Source organism: Myotis nattereri (genome assembly GCF_964212035.1).
Source record: "Myotis nattereri genome assembly, chromosome: 15".
NCBI lineage: Eukaryota > Metazoa > Chordata > Mammalia > Chiroptera > Vespertilionidae > Myotis > Myotis nattereri.
The window spans coordinates 14,546,133-14,561,032 of NC_138090.1; the positions used below are offsets into that span (position 1 = coordinate 14,546,133).

The 14,900-nt window shown below is 40.3% G+C and overlaps 1 protein-coding gene across 1 annotated transcript in view; it reads right to left on the bottom strand.

The window, feature by feature from the left end:
• The window catches only part of TERF2 (telomeric repeat binding factor 2), a 26,051-nt gene extending 12,037 nt beyond the window's left edge, over positions 1-14,014 (bottom strand). The window contains exons 1-5 of the mRNA XM_081107766.1: positions 13,562-14,014; positions 13,370-13,465; positions 12,577-12,707; positions 2,097-2,183; positions 648-794 (exon numbers count right to left, since the gene is read on the bottom strand). Of these exons, the coding sequence (XP_080963892.1) occupies positions 648-794; positions 2,097-2,183; positions 12,577-12,707; positions 13,370-13,465; positions 13,562-14,006 (906 nt within the window). The 5' untranslated portion in view covers positions 14,007-14,014. The remainder of the gene's footprint in view (positions 1-647; positions 795-2,096; positions 2,184-12,576; positions 12,708-13,369; positions 13,466-13,561) is intronic.
• Between the last annotated feature and the right edge of the window lie 886 nt (positions 14,015-14,900).

Here is a 14,900-nt window from a genome sequence, read left to right on the forward strand (position 1 = left end):
ATAATTTGAGATTTGCCAAATGACTGCTAGGATCATTGACACTATCCTAATATAGGTCTTGCACACCTACAGTTATGAGCCATATTTTCAACACTCTCAAAATCCTAGTTTAAGAAAACTAGGAGAGACTGGGTTCTAATTCTTCTACAAACTGTGTTGAGCCTCACTGTTTCCCTTCTTTATGCTGATCTCTTTGATCCAATTAAAGAATGTCTTCATTTGGCCTCTTTTGCCTTATACTTCTAATCACACCTTTTCTCCAATTATGCCTTCTTCCTGTTAACAACCCCATCATACCACATCTAATAAACCACTCTTCCTCCCAATTTAACTCGGACTTCATCTCCTCTGGGAACCACCATCGACTGTAAGATGTATTTTCTCCTGTAGCAACCACACAGATTAATGACATGTAGAGGAGGTGAAAATGGGAGGTAAGAGAGACAATCTTTGTTTCATTTGCCTCTGTCAGGATCTCTGCTTCTGTATATTTACGGCATTTAATTAATTAAGGAAGATAGTGGATATAATTCAAAGTCTTTTCCACACATTTATTTTTTCATTTCTAACAAGATTTGTCCTTTTCTAATTGCCTGCACATCCTCAAGGCCATATCATGGTTACGGGAAGAGAAGGCCAAGGCCCACCGTGAGGAGGTAGGGTTCTGCATCATCCAGGTGACTCTCCAGGAAGCGCAGCATCTTCTGTTGGAAGGTCTCATAGGAAAAGTTCTGGATAACAGGGTGGGCCAAGTTCTTTTCACGGATGATGTTCAGGAGATCATTTCTCAGTTTCTATACAAAGGACCAATATTGGCAACATGAAAAGGAGAACTCTAGTAAAAATTCAATGATGAGTTGAGACAACACTGTCAGAAATTTCACAACATTCTCAATGAAAATCACTGGTACACAGAAAGGAAGGGAAGCCCACCACAAAGGATGGGTCAATAAATGACCGATCAGCCACAGTGGGTTACCATGCAGCTGTAAAATGATGATGAAGAACTTAGGGTCTAAAGTGCCTTTATACATTTACTTACAGATTATTAAACTTATAAAAGAAACCCAAAATACAAAAAGGATAAAGAAGTTCTTTATCTGCTAATATAGCATGATCTCTAAGACAGAGTAAGTCAAAGAAGCAATTTACAAGAATACTCAAATTAGTGTGTAGAATATGCTCACATATGTATATGAGAAGAACAGGAAGAATGGATATGTGTGTATACAAATATCCATATACAGACACATGTACACTTATTTGCTTGCATATACGCAGAATATCTCTGAAAAGATAAAAAGCAGAAAATACAGGTGGCCTCTGAAGAGAGAGGAATGAGATGGCTGAGTCAGAGATAAGAGAGTATCAGCAAGCTCTTTGGTTGTACTTCTTAAATTTTGTGTTATGTACATGTTACCTTTTCAAAAGTTAAAATTTTAAGGAAAAATAAAGGGGGTAAAAAACCAAGAAGAGGATATCAACAGAGCTTTTGGCACCAGAAAATAGAGGAGTTACGTCCTTACAAAGGCAAATTCTCAGGTCTACAGGATCAGCATGGAGGCAGCAGTAAGTAAAATTAGAAGTGATACAAAACTTGATAGTTTGATACCTGGTGCTGATCACTTAAAGTTCTGTCACAAACCAGACAGAAATGGGCAAGTAAATGACTTACGTAAATTTGTGTAATAAAAAATAAAAATTTAAAAGCCAATCTAACAGTAAAATATCCTCGATATAAAAGACAACATGCTAGCCCTAACTGGTTTGGCTCGGTGGATAGAGCGTTGGCCTGTGAACTGAAAAGTCCCAGGTTCGATTCCGGTCAAGGGCATGTACCTTGGTTGCGGGCACATCCCCAGTAGGAGATGTGCAGGAGGCAGCTCATCGATGTTTCTCTCTCATTGATGTTTCTAACTCTCTGTCCCTCTCCCTTCCTCTCTGTAAAAAATCAATAAAATATATTAAAAAAAAAGACAACATGCTAAAGGTGCTGAATATTTACATTAACAACCCTAACAAAGAATTCTTTCCCTGTTTTCCCACAAAAAACAATGAAATGTATTTACGTCTTAGAAGCAAAATATTATATTTACCTGAGTTGTGGGGTCCTTGGACATATGTTTTTTCAAAATTTTTGAAGCCTTTTCAAATTCTTTATTTTTAATACAAATAATGACAGCCTACAAAAGGGGGAAAAACCTTTTTTAACTGTTGTGATAAGTATGAGAATATTAAATGTCACAAAGCTTTACTAAAAAGTGAAACTGAGTCTTACATACCCAAGAACTTTTTCATTCTTTCAAATTCCTGTACTTAAAAACTAACAATTATTGTTCAAGCATTATGAACAACTGCAAGCTCTTTCAGTGTAGGGTATAGATTTTCAGCATTACATTCAATTTTTTAAAAAGATGCCTATTACAGCAAAATCTGATCCCCTAGATTACAGACCATTTACCCAATTTGAATAGGGCCTCGTACAGAAAAGCAAAATGGACTCGAGTCATTCCAGGTCCGCAGAACAATTGGTTTTGTTCTTTTTAGATGCTAAAGCTTTGATGTAATGGAGGGAGAGAGGGTAGGATACATTATTCCAGTTAAAATGTGCAGGGAATTACTGAGACAGACAAACCCAGCTCATCCACAGCTGCCACAAAAGAAGACAAAGTTTCAGTTAGGATGAGGTCTCAACAACCAGAGGAAAAGAAGAGTCCTTTGGTAAAAAACACACACAAGAAAACCCAAGAGACTATAGTAGAGGGAAATTAACCGTAAATTGAAAATTAAAAAGGATATTTTAAAAACATGCGCACTTTTTTTTTTTTTTTTTTTAATTAGAAAGGCCAGGGGAAAACTGGGAGCACTTGGAATTACCTAACAGGATAAAGTAGCTCCCTTAGATCCTGTCCCAAGAGAGGTATCAGACATACCTCACATACAAAAGGAAGGAAAATTGGTTCATAGGTAGATTATTTTCAATCTTCACAGGGAAGAATTTAAGGAGAAACAGACAAGAGTAGGAGGAATAGCAAATCCATGAAGTACTAATCTCTGGTCATTCTGTCAATATGCTGAGCACAGCCCTACAGGGCAAACTAGTCAAATGCTCCTGAATGCGTAAGCCTAAATTCTTGCTGCCCAGGGAAGGTACAAAGTCCTTTCACTTAATCCAGCGGTTCTCAACCTGTGGGTCACGACCCCTTTGGTGGTCGAACGACTCTTTCACAGGGGTCGCCTAAGACCATCCTGCATATCAGATATTTACATGACGATTCATAACAGTAGCAACATTTCAGTTATGAGGTAGCAACGAAAATAATTTTATGGTTGGGTCACAACATGAGGAACTGTATTTAAAGGGCCAGAAGGTTGAGAACCACTGATTTAATCAGATGACCACATTCACTTTTACAGAATTTTTTTGCAGAAAAATACTAAAACTATACTTTCTTGAATACCTTTTTAAGTCATTCAAAAATATTTTACCTTTTTAAGTCAGGTGCCATTGCTTTAAATTTTATTTGCCTTGCATATAGTAAATTAATTTTTGGTGGACTGTTGAGTTTTAACACAAGTATTGCCTGCCTCTCTTAAGGATACAAAAACCTCGCTTGTGCTGCCTCTCTGTAGTCACTCCGCCGCATCCCTAATCTTTTCACTATCTGGACTCCTCAAGAATGTCATAAATGGATTTATACAGTACTTAGCGCTTTTTTTTTTTTAAAGGACATAGCCTTGAGACTAGCTTACTTCCCTCAGTTTGATGCCTTTGCAATCCATCTATGTTGTTGCATTATCAATAATTCTTTTTATTGCTGAACAGTAAATCCCTTTGTATGGATCTACTACAGTTTTGTTTATCCATTCCCCTTTTGAAGGACATTTGGGTTGTCTGCAATTTTTGGTGATTATGAATAGAGATGCTAAAACATTCATGTACAGGTTTTGGTATGAACATAACTTCATTTCTCTACAGTAAATACCCAAGAGTGGAATTGCTGGGTCATATGGAAAATGTATGTTTAACTTCCTAAGTGGCCAAACTGTTCTCCCGAGTGATTATACCATTCTGCATTCTCGTCAGCAACATGGGAGTTCCAGCTGCTCCACATCTTCACCAGCACTTCTCAGCGTTAGTTTTTAAAGGTTAGCCTCTCCAATAGGTATGTCCTGGTATTCACTGTGGCTTTACTTTGTATCTCCCTAGTGACTGATGTTGAGCATCTTTTCATGTACTTACTTGCCATCCGTTTATTCTCTTTGGTGGTCTTCTGCCCATTATTAAAATAGAGTTGCTTCTTTTTTTTTTTTTTTTTTTTTGAGAGTTCTATATATATTTCTCCTCTTTATTGAATTGGGGTAATACTGGTTAACAAAATTATACAAGTTTTAGATGCACAATTCTAGAGTTCTTTATATATTTTGGATAAAAGTCCTTTGTCAGATATAAAGTGTGTAAATTTTATTTTTTTAAAAAATATATTTTATTGATTTTTTACAGAGAGGAAGGGAGAGGGATAGTTAGAAACATCGATGAGAGAGAAACATCAATCAGCTGCCTCCTGCACACTCCCTACTGGGGATGTGCCCGCAACAAAGGTACATGCCCTTGACTGGAATCGAACCTGGGACTCTTGAGTCTGCAGGCCGATGCTCTATCCACGGGGCCAAACCGGTCAGGGCAAAATGTGCAAATTTTATATCCAGTCTATAGCTTGTCTTCTTTCTCAACAGTATTTTTCTCAGTTTTAAATTTTGATGAAGTTCAGTTTATCAATTTTTCCTCTTTTAGTGTCATATCTAGGACATAAAAATTTTCTTTCATGTTTTCTTCTGAAAGTTTTATAGCTTTACACTTTACATTTAGATTATGATCCATTTTGAATGAATTTTTGTATAGGCTGAGTTTTAGGTCAAGGTTCCTTTTTTTGCATGTGGACATTTGGTTCAATACTGTATGTTGAAGACTATCCCTTTATCATTAAGTTGCCTTCACATTTTTGTCAAAAAACTAAGTCATATTTGTGTGGGTTTACTTCTGGATTCTCTCTGTCCCACACGAATCTACATGTCTACATGGAGTATAATTCTTAAAATCGGGTAGTGAGTCCTCCAATTTTGTTCTTCTATAAAACTGTTTTGTTTTAGTTCCTCTGCCCTAACATATTATTTTATAATCAGTCTGTATCTCTAGAAAATCCTACTGAGACTGTGATTGGAATTATATTAAATCTATAGGTCAACTGGAGAATGACATCTTAACTATCCTCTATAATAAAAGGGTAATATGCAAATTGACCCTAACAGCAGAACAACTGGGAATGACTGGTCACTATGACACACACTGACCACCAGGGGGCAGACGCTCAATGCAGGAGCTGCCCCCTAGTGGTCAGTGCACTCCCACAGGGGGAGCTCTGCTCAGCCACAAGCCAGGCTGATGGCTGCCAGTACAGCGGTGGTGGCAGGAGCCTCTCCTACCTCCTCAGCAGCGCTAAGGATGTCCGACTGCAGCTTAGGCCTGTTCCCTGCTGGAAGTGGACATCCCTCGAGGGCTCCTGGGCTGCCAGAAGGATGTCTGACTGCCAGCTTAGGCCTGTTACCCCAGGGAGTGGGCCTAAGCCAGGAAGTGGACATCCCCTGAGGGGTTCCAGACTGCAAGAGGGCACAGACCGAGCTGAGGGACTCCTCCGAGTGCACAAATTTTTGTGCACCGGGCCTCTAGTATACTATAGTCTTCCAATTCACAAACATGGTATGTTTTCCCATTTATTAGGTCTTGAATTCTTTCATCAGCATTTTGTATTTTTCCCCACATACAGATCCTGCACATGTTTTGCTAGACTTATATTTAAGTATTTTTCTTTTGGGAGCTATGAGTAGTCCCATTATCCATTTTTATATAGAATGGGGCAAAAGTGGGTTTACAGTTGTGAGTATGCAAGTTTATTCTTATATTATTAAATATTGTATTATTTTCCATACAAAATTAGTTTCAGTTACTTATGGCCAACTGCAGTCCAAAATATTAAATGGAAAGTTCCAGAAATAAACAATTCACAAATTTTAAATTGCACCATCGCTCTAGGTAGCATGATGAAATTTCAGGCTGTCCTGCTTCATCCTGCCTGGACCAGGAATCATCCCTTTGTCCAGCGTATCCATGTTGTACACGCTGTCTGTTAATCATTTAGTAGCTGTCTTGGTTATCAAATTGACAGTCATAGTATGACAATGCTTGTGTTCGAGTAGCCCTTATTTTACTTAATAATCGCCCCAAAGCAAAGTAGTAATGATGGTAATTAGGATATGGCAAAGAGATGCCATTAGTGTATGTATGTATAGGGAAAAACATAGTATACATAAGATTTAATACTACCCAAGGTTTCAGGCATCTGCTGGGAGTCTTGGAACATATTTCCCATAATAAGGGGGAGACTACTGTATTGTAAATGGCACTGTTTTGGTAATTTGATTTCAAAATCTTTATTGCTAGTATATGGAAATATGATTGATTTTTGTGTTGATCTTATATCCTGCTATCTTGCTAAAGTTACTTAGTATAGCTTTTTTTGTATATTCCATTGGATATATTTTTATACAGAATGGGGCAAAAGTAGGTTTACAGTGGTGAGTATGCAAGTTTATTTTTGTATTATTATTAATTATGGTATTATTTTCCATTTGAACACTGTGAACCTGCTTTTGCCCCACCCTGCATACAGGGTGATGTCTTCTGCAAAAAGGGACAATTTTATTCCTTCCTTTCTTGTCTGTTGCTGTTTATTTCCTTTTCTTAATTTACTGCACTAGCTAGGTCTTCTAATATGATGTAGAATGGAAGTAGTGAGAATGGATTCCTTGCCTTGTTTTGGATTTTAAGGACAAAGCATTCCTTCTCCACCATTAAGTATGATGTTGGCTGTAGTTTTTTTGTAGATGCCTTTTATCAAGTTGTGGAAGTTCCTTTTTATTCCTAGTTTCTGAGTGTTTTTATCATGAACTAATATTGAGTTTTGTCAAATACATTTTTGGCATCAACTGATAATGACTGTGTGGTTTTTTTTCTTTAGATTAATAGAGTGGATTACACTTATTTTCAAATACTGAATCAGCCTTGCATTTCTGGGCTTTAGTTCCCCACTGTGCCACACACTAACTGCATCTGTATCCAGGGCTGTATCTACAGCAGCAGGATGTAGAGTAAAAAAATCAATGGAACCCAGCCTATGTGGTTCAGTCGTTGAGCATCAGGAGGTCCTGGTTTGATTCCTGGTCAGGTCACATGCCTGGGTTGCAGGCTCAATCCCCAGTAGAGGGTGTGCAGGAAGCAGCTGATGAATGGTTCTCTCTCATCATTGATATTTCTATCTCTTTCTACCCCTCTCCCTTCCTCTCTGAAATCAATAAAAATATATACTCTTTAAAAAGCAACGGAAGTTGCTCCAAGTTGTGGGGATCACACCTTTACTGTTAAAGAGAAAAGGAATTCTGCCTTCAGTTTTGGGTGCCTGCCCTGCTGCCATCACTATAGTACTGCCTAGGTGCTGGGGCAGGAGAGAAGGGAGTTAAAAACAAAACTGGCATTTCTCCCACCCTCTCTGACCCTTAGATCTTTCCTCTCCTCAGACCAGAGAGAACCTCCCTTGGAGTTCTTTCTGTTCACACCTGGAGTGCACTTCCAGGTCTAAGGAGCCTTCAAGTCCAGGCTGGAAGATACTGGAGAGGGAAAAAATGATAAACTACTCATCACCAGTTTGGTAGACTTTCAAATGCTGGTGTTCTTCCCCATCTCTTACTACCATTTACATTTCTAAGTCCTCAGAGAGCTGTTCCACACATTCTGTGCAGGACTTATACTTGCAGCATTAAGGTAAGCAGCAGAGAGCATGCTTAATCTATTCCAGAACTGGAACATAGGTCCTGTTACATTTAATTTGTTAAACAAGAAAGGAAATGCAAATGCTTTCAAATCTAAAAGTCTGCCTCCAAAGTTTGTACTATGAGCTTATCTTTTAAAACTAAGTATTAATTTCCGGTGAAGATTTCTTTTAAAGAGATGAACCATTGCTTTTTCACTTGAGAGTATTCAGAAGTGTAATCTCTTCTCTTATGTGTCTGTTAAGGTTCTTGGGGTGTAAGCAATAGCAGTGGTTTCTTGCTAACTTAAACAAAAGGGAAATTCCAAGCACAGATTTTCAATAGAGGGGAGACAGACTTATGTTTGGGGGGAAAGATAGAAAATGAACAGAAAGAGAAAACCAAACTCACAGAAGAAAGGCTAAAGAAGAAAACTCAGAAAGAATCCAGGCTGTTATGGGAAAGCAGGCATGCTCAAAGCCTTGACAAAGCCTTTCGTTTCAAAAATTAAACTTCTGGGAGAGTTTGTCTGATCCACCAGCCCCTCAGATGGGGTAAAGCACCAAAAGAAAATCAAAGTGCTCTTACAAAGCAAGGTTCAGGGAAAGTGCTGCCACAGCAAAAAGCAACAAATAAATGCTTCCCCAAAACATGCCATACATGCTCTTCGCTGCTGTTTTCGACAGAAGCATTAACTGAGGAATGTCTCTTTTAGGGATGAAGAGAAAACCAATATAGACTCAATAGCATTACCTTACAGAAGCAGTTTCCAAACTCTTTGGTCTTGGGATTCCTTTATACTCTTAAATGTTAATGAGGATCCCAAAGAGCTTTTATTTATGTGAGTTATATCTATTAATAATCATATCAGAAATATAAAACTGAGGAAATTTAAAGATATTTATTAATTCATTTAAAAAACAAATTAATTCATTACAGTTTAACATAAATACATATCTTTATGAAAAATTACTATATTTTCTAAGACAAAAGTTTAATGGGAAGGGTGGCACTGTACATTTTTACAAATCTTAATATCTGATTTAATAGAAGAAAGATGGATTCTCATTTCTGCTTCTGCATTCATTTTGTTTTGGTTGAAATATATACAAAAAGTAATCTGGCCTCACAGATATGAAGTTGGGAAAGGAAGGAATATTTTAATAGCCCTTCAGAAAATTATGGCTATATTTCTTCAACTCTATACCAAACTTTGGCAAGTGAACTTTTCATCATCTGTTACATAAAAATGTGTTAGTCTATCTTATACTTTAAATGGATCTTTTACCCACAAGTGACTCTGTAATATAATGCACTGATCATCTGGAAAATATTGGTTCATCAAATTATGTAGATCATCCAAATATTGACCCATTTATTTAAAATATTTTTAAAGTCACAGTTGTTAATTCCATCATCAATCTTACCAGAAAAGTCTTGAAGAATTGGGAAGCTATCAAGCACATTAATACAAGTTTTCCAAAACTCTTTCACTTGAAAACTTGAGTTTTGTCATTGGTAACAAATACTGACAATTGTTTTCCTTGAAGTGACAAGTTCACTTTCTCAAGAAAATAACGGCCAGTTCCTTCAGGTCAGTGGTTCTCAACCGTCCTAATGCCGCGACCCTTTAATATATAGCTCCTCATGTTGTGGTGACCCCCAATTTCATTGTTACAAATTGAACATAATTAAAACATAGTGATTAATCACAAAAACAACATGTAACTATATATGTGTTTTCCGATGGTCTTAGGCGACCCCTGTGAAAGGGTCGTTCGACTCCCAAAGGGGTCGCGACCCACAGGTTGAGAACCACTGCTTCAAGTCAAAATGGTGTTCCACTAAAAAGGCAGCTAGGCCCTGGCCAGTGTTGCTCAATGATTAAAGTGTTGGCCTATTCACCGAAGGGCCTTGGGTTCGATTCCCAGTCAAGGGCTGGTACCTGGGTTGCAGGTTCACTCCCTGTATGGGAGACAGCCAGTCAATGTGTCTGTCTCACATTGATGTTTCTCTCCTGCTTTCCTTCTCTCCCTCTCTCTACTTTTTCTCCCCTCCCTCCTCCCTTCCACTCTCTCTGAAAAGCAATGGAAAAAATATCCTCATGCGAGGATTAACAACAACAAAAAGGCAGCCAGGTCAGCCTGCAACTCAATCACTCCAGGGGGTTTCTTGAAGACAACCATCAAATTTGCAGCAAAAATACTTCAGGCAAAATTCTTATTTTGTCACACAAAATAGTGAAAAGATGTTTGCTCAAGAGTCTAGATTAAATAAAATTAATAATTTTTACTGTTTCCTCAAAGACATTCTTAACTGAAACTGGCTTTTTTTAACTGCAAGCATGTGGCAATGAATACAAGGAGTACTAATCCAATTTACCACTACCTTGGTCATGCTAAGGCACCAGCAATTTTACCCATCGTTGCTTGTGCACCATCAGTGCAAATGTCAATGCACAGAAAAAAATTGACTATTGTTTTTGGCATTGTTATGAAAATTGTTTTTGACCCGTTAAAGGGTCCTGAAGACCTGCAAGAAATCCCCAGACTATATGCTGAGAAGATCTAACTTAAAAAATAACTCACTTGATTAAAAAAAAAAAAAAAGGACAAGTGACATAGTATGTAATAACTAGATCAAGATAATTTTGATAGCCAGCCTCTAAGATGGCCCCCAATGATCCCTACCTCACACATAGTCCCATTTTATACACTAATCCAGAGTTGGTCTGAACTATGTGACCAATAGCATATGCCTGAAGTGATGGTACGACATTACTTCTGAGATTAAGTTATAAAAGATTGCAGCTTCTGTCTTGGGCTCTCGTTCTCCTGGATCACTTGTCCAGGGAAAGCAAGCTACCATGATGTAAGCAGCCCTATGGGAGGCAAAGAGCTAAAGTCTACAACCAACAGTCTTGGAGGAAGTGAGTCCTGCTAACAACTGTGTGAGCGTGGAAACCGATCTTTCAACCCTAGTAGTCAGCTTGACTATAATCTCATGGGAGACTTCAGCCAGAAATACCCTGGCTGAACAACTACCACATTCCTGACTCTTGGAAAATGGGAGAAAATACTTTAATGTTTTAAGTTGCTAAGTTTTGGGATAATTTGTTACACAGCAGTAATAGTAATACAGTTAAGTATACCGAGATCTTGTACCTGGTAGAAAATGGAAAGGAGACGGAGTCAACATAAGAAAATGGTTAACTAGACTTTATGAATAGATTTTTCCTTAACGAAGCTCCTAAACTAAAGATCAGTGACCTTAAAATAATATACAGCTGAAAGATGAAAGCCCACAAAGCTTCTTCCAGAAGACAAATCTATAGTCCTTGTGTTCTGAAGGAGTTGCACTTCTCAGCTAGCTACGTAATAGCAGCTACACAAATTACTCTGAACTGGTGCTGTTTCTTTCCATTCGAAAGCTATTCTGAAAGCCAGCATGGATTTCTCTTCCCTTGCTAATATGTCTTTTCTGGCATTTTCCCTCCAACACAAGCCTCGCTTACCTAAACCAAAATTCTATTCTTGCAACTAGAATTATCTAAGCTTTCTTTGCAAGAGCAAAAGTAGCTCTTTCCAAGGTCCTTAACTGAGTAAATATCTGAACCTCACACACACTAGTTGTTTTAACAGGGTACCTGAGCACTCAGCACACCACCAAGGGACAGAGTCTTCATTGCTAAGCAAGGCTTTAATCTCAGCCTCCTCTGCCTCGGACGCAATTCCATCCTTTTAGGGGGTGCTCTTTCTTTTTCTTACCAGTTTTCTTAACTTTCTATCACCAAGGCAATGCTGAGCTGTTGTTCATCAGTCCACACCTCTGAATCTGCTTCCACATCCCTAGCCTTTGTTATTGGAGAACAAAACACTCTTTCTGACTGATTCCCATGGCCACTCTATGTTTTTGGTATTTTTTCCCCTCAAATATGTTTTTATTGATTTCAGAGAGAGGGAGAGGGAGAGAGCAATAGAAACATCAATGATGGGGATCAAGCCTGCATCAGGGGCAGGTGCCCTGACCGGGAATGGAACTGTGACCTCCTGGTGTATGGGATGATGCTCAACCACTGAGACTGGCCAGGCTACGTCCATGTTTTAAATAGGCTCTACTACTTGAAGCTACCTGAGCCATGACAGAGTCAATAGTCCCAAATTCCTAGACACTCCACTAGCTTTTTTTCTTGTCAAGAACACTACCTTTGCAAGCCTTCCACCATGACTGTTTTTCTAACTGGCTGATTATCACAATGTGCCTATTCAAGGGGAATGTTCCCTAAGCCTCTCTTCCTGCAATTGCATGAAATAGCTCAGAGTCCCACATTTCCCAAGGCCCCAGCTCTTCTCCTTGGTTTATTATATATAAGGGTGACCAAACCAGTTACTTCTAGTCCTTCCTCAATTCTCCGAAATGTATGTAAATAACCTCCAGGCTTCAGTGCCAACCCATTTCCTACGTACTGTGGCCCCTCCTGCAAGGGCCACATGAAAATCACAAAAGCTGAACACCTACTATCAATGGTTCTTTCCAAGTCTGGGCTGAGAAGGGGTTGCCTGAAGAGATAATATCTATCTGTATGTTCATGTTTGAGTGTGCTCACTTGCTCTCTCTCCACCGTTTTTCCTCCACTGCACACAAAAAGATAAGCATTGTATCCTCAAAGACCTCTGATTTTTGTTCAAAGAAAAAAGAAAAATAGAGCCTTACAGCCTCCTTGACCAGTTTTCTACTGGATTCCACCACTGCCTCTGTCAGTGTAAATTCCGTTTTAATCATCTCCAGCACATTGATAGCTGATTCCAGGGGTGTGAGCTCAGCCTCCATATCAAAGGAACAGTCTAGGACAAAGAGCACAGTTTTCACTTTAAAGCTATTTTCTCCAGAGTAGAAACGTTATGTCCAAAAATACATATATTAATGGACAGGAAACATGCAAATATAGTAAGATTTGCATTTGATTGCTGACTAACTCGCTATAGGCTTACAAACATGTTAAGGGTCCAAATTCAAGTCAATTAATTTGAAATGACTTAATTTTCAAGACAGGTAAAAAAAAAATTTTTTAACACATGCATTTGCAGCTCAGATTTCAAGATGCACACATCCTCCTCGGATACAAGCGGCCAGAAACTGTAGACCGTTTTGCTAAACAGCTTTCAAGTTCAAATTCAGAAAATAAAAATGTGCTTCTACTGTGAAAACTCTCTATATGGGGGGGAAAGATGTGGCCATCTTAACATAACTCACTTCAGACAGCAGCAAAGTTGGGGCGAGCAAGAAACAGGTGGGAGGAAATAAAAAGAAAAACGCAAACCACAGAAAAGCAGGCAAGAGAATCTCATCAACTGCAGAAACTAGAGCCCAGAGCATGCTCATTCCAGAAGGAACACGACCACTGATCCGAACGCAGCGCACCTCAATCCCGAATCCGTCAGTCCCGGATGTAAATTTGGTAACAGAGTAACTCTAAACCCGGAGGAGAACACAAACATTGCCATACCTAAATTCTCCCCTTCTTCAATGCGCGACAGACACTGCATAACCCGCAGCAGCCGGGACACGGTGTGCTCCTTTCCCAAGGGCCTGACAAGCAAAGCTGGGAAAGAAGACAGCGTTGGTTCGGCGATCCCCCTCCCCCAGCCCCGAACGCCGCCCCCCACCCCCACTCCCCTTCCCCGGGCCCGGCCCTCACCCTGCATGATGTCCCGGATCTGCCTGAAGTCCCCGTACCGGCTACTTCGAAAGGCCCGCAGCGCCTCGTAGAAGTAGAACTTGAGCACCCAGCGGTTCACAGCCTCCTCCAGCCGTGCCTCCCCCGCGCCCCCCAGCCCCGGATCGTGCCGCCCCCGCCGAGCCCGCCCGCTGCTGCGGGACGCCCGCCGGCTTGCCGCCCGCCCGGTGCCGTCGCTGCTCCCGCCTCCTCCCGCCATCGTGTCCGTTCGCCGCGCACCCTCCCCGCCCTCCCGACCGGACCGCTTCCTCGACTGTGACGCCGCTGGATCACGCAGAACGTCCGGACCGGAAGCGGGGCCCCCTGTCCCGGCTCCCGCGGCCATGATACGGACAGCGTTCCGAGCAGCCCGCGGGCTTCTGGGTGGGAAAGGACCGTAGGGTCCCGGCCCCCTCTCGGCCCCCATAGTTCCGGTACGCCTGCCGCAGTGCTTACCGGGACTTGAAGTCCATGCTGTTCAGTTGCGCAACCCAAAGGGTGTTTGCAGTCAAGGGTCAATTTTGCTCCGAAATTATGGAACACCGCACTAGAGATGCGGGTCTTTGTATAAAATATTGAAAAATAAATACGTGCAGCTTATTAAGCACTAATTGTGAGATGTATCATAACATGGAGGGAACTTTATAAACAAATTTACGCTAAAAAAATAACCCAAAGCAAGGGCCTGTGTTGACCCTGTTGAAATTAAGAAATAAAATAAGGCCCCGCCGGTGTGCAGTGGTTGAGCGTGGACCCATGAACCTGGAGGACTCATGAACCAGGAGGTCACGTTTGGGTTCCCAGTCAGCCCCTATGCCTGCGTTTCAGGCTGGATCCCCAGTAGGAGGCATGAAGGAGGCTGCAGACCAATGGTTCTCTCTCATCATTGATGTTTCTATCCCTTTTCTTCCTCTTCCTTCCTTTTTCTGAAATCAGTAAGAACATATTTTTTATAAAAGGAATATGGCCAGGCCGAAACCGGTTTGGCTCAGTGGATAGAGCGTCGGCCTGCGGACTGAAAGGTCCCAGGTTCGATTCCGGTCAAGGGCATGTACCTGGGTTGCGGGCACATCCCCAGTAGGAGATGTGCAGGAGGCAGCTGATCGATGTTTCTCTCTCATCGATGTTTCTAACTCTCTATCTCTCTCCCTTCCTCTCTGTAAAAAAACAATAAAATATATATAAAAAAAAAAGGAATATGGCCAGTACCCCCACAACTTCTAAACATATAAGACATAACTTTTAAATTACAAAATAACATATTGTCGTAGAACAGTTAGAAAAAATAAAAGGTTAACATTTAAGTCACCACATGAAAAGT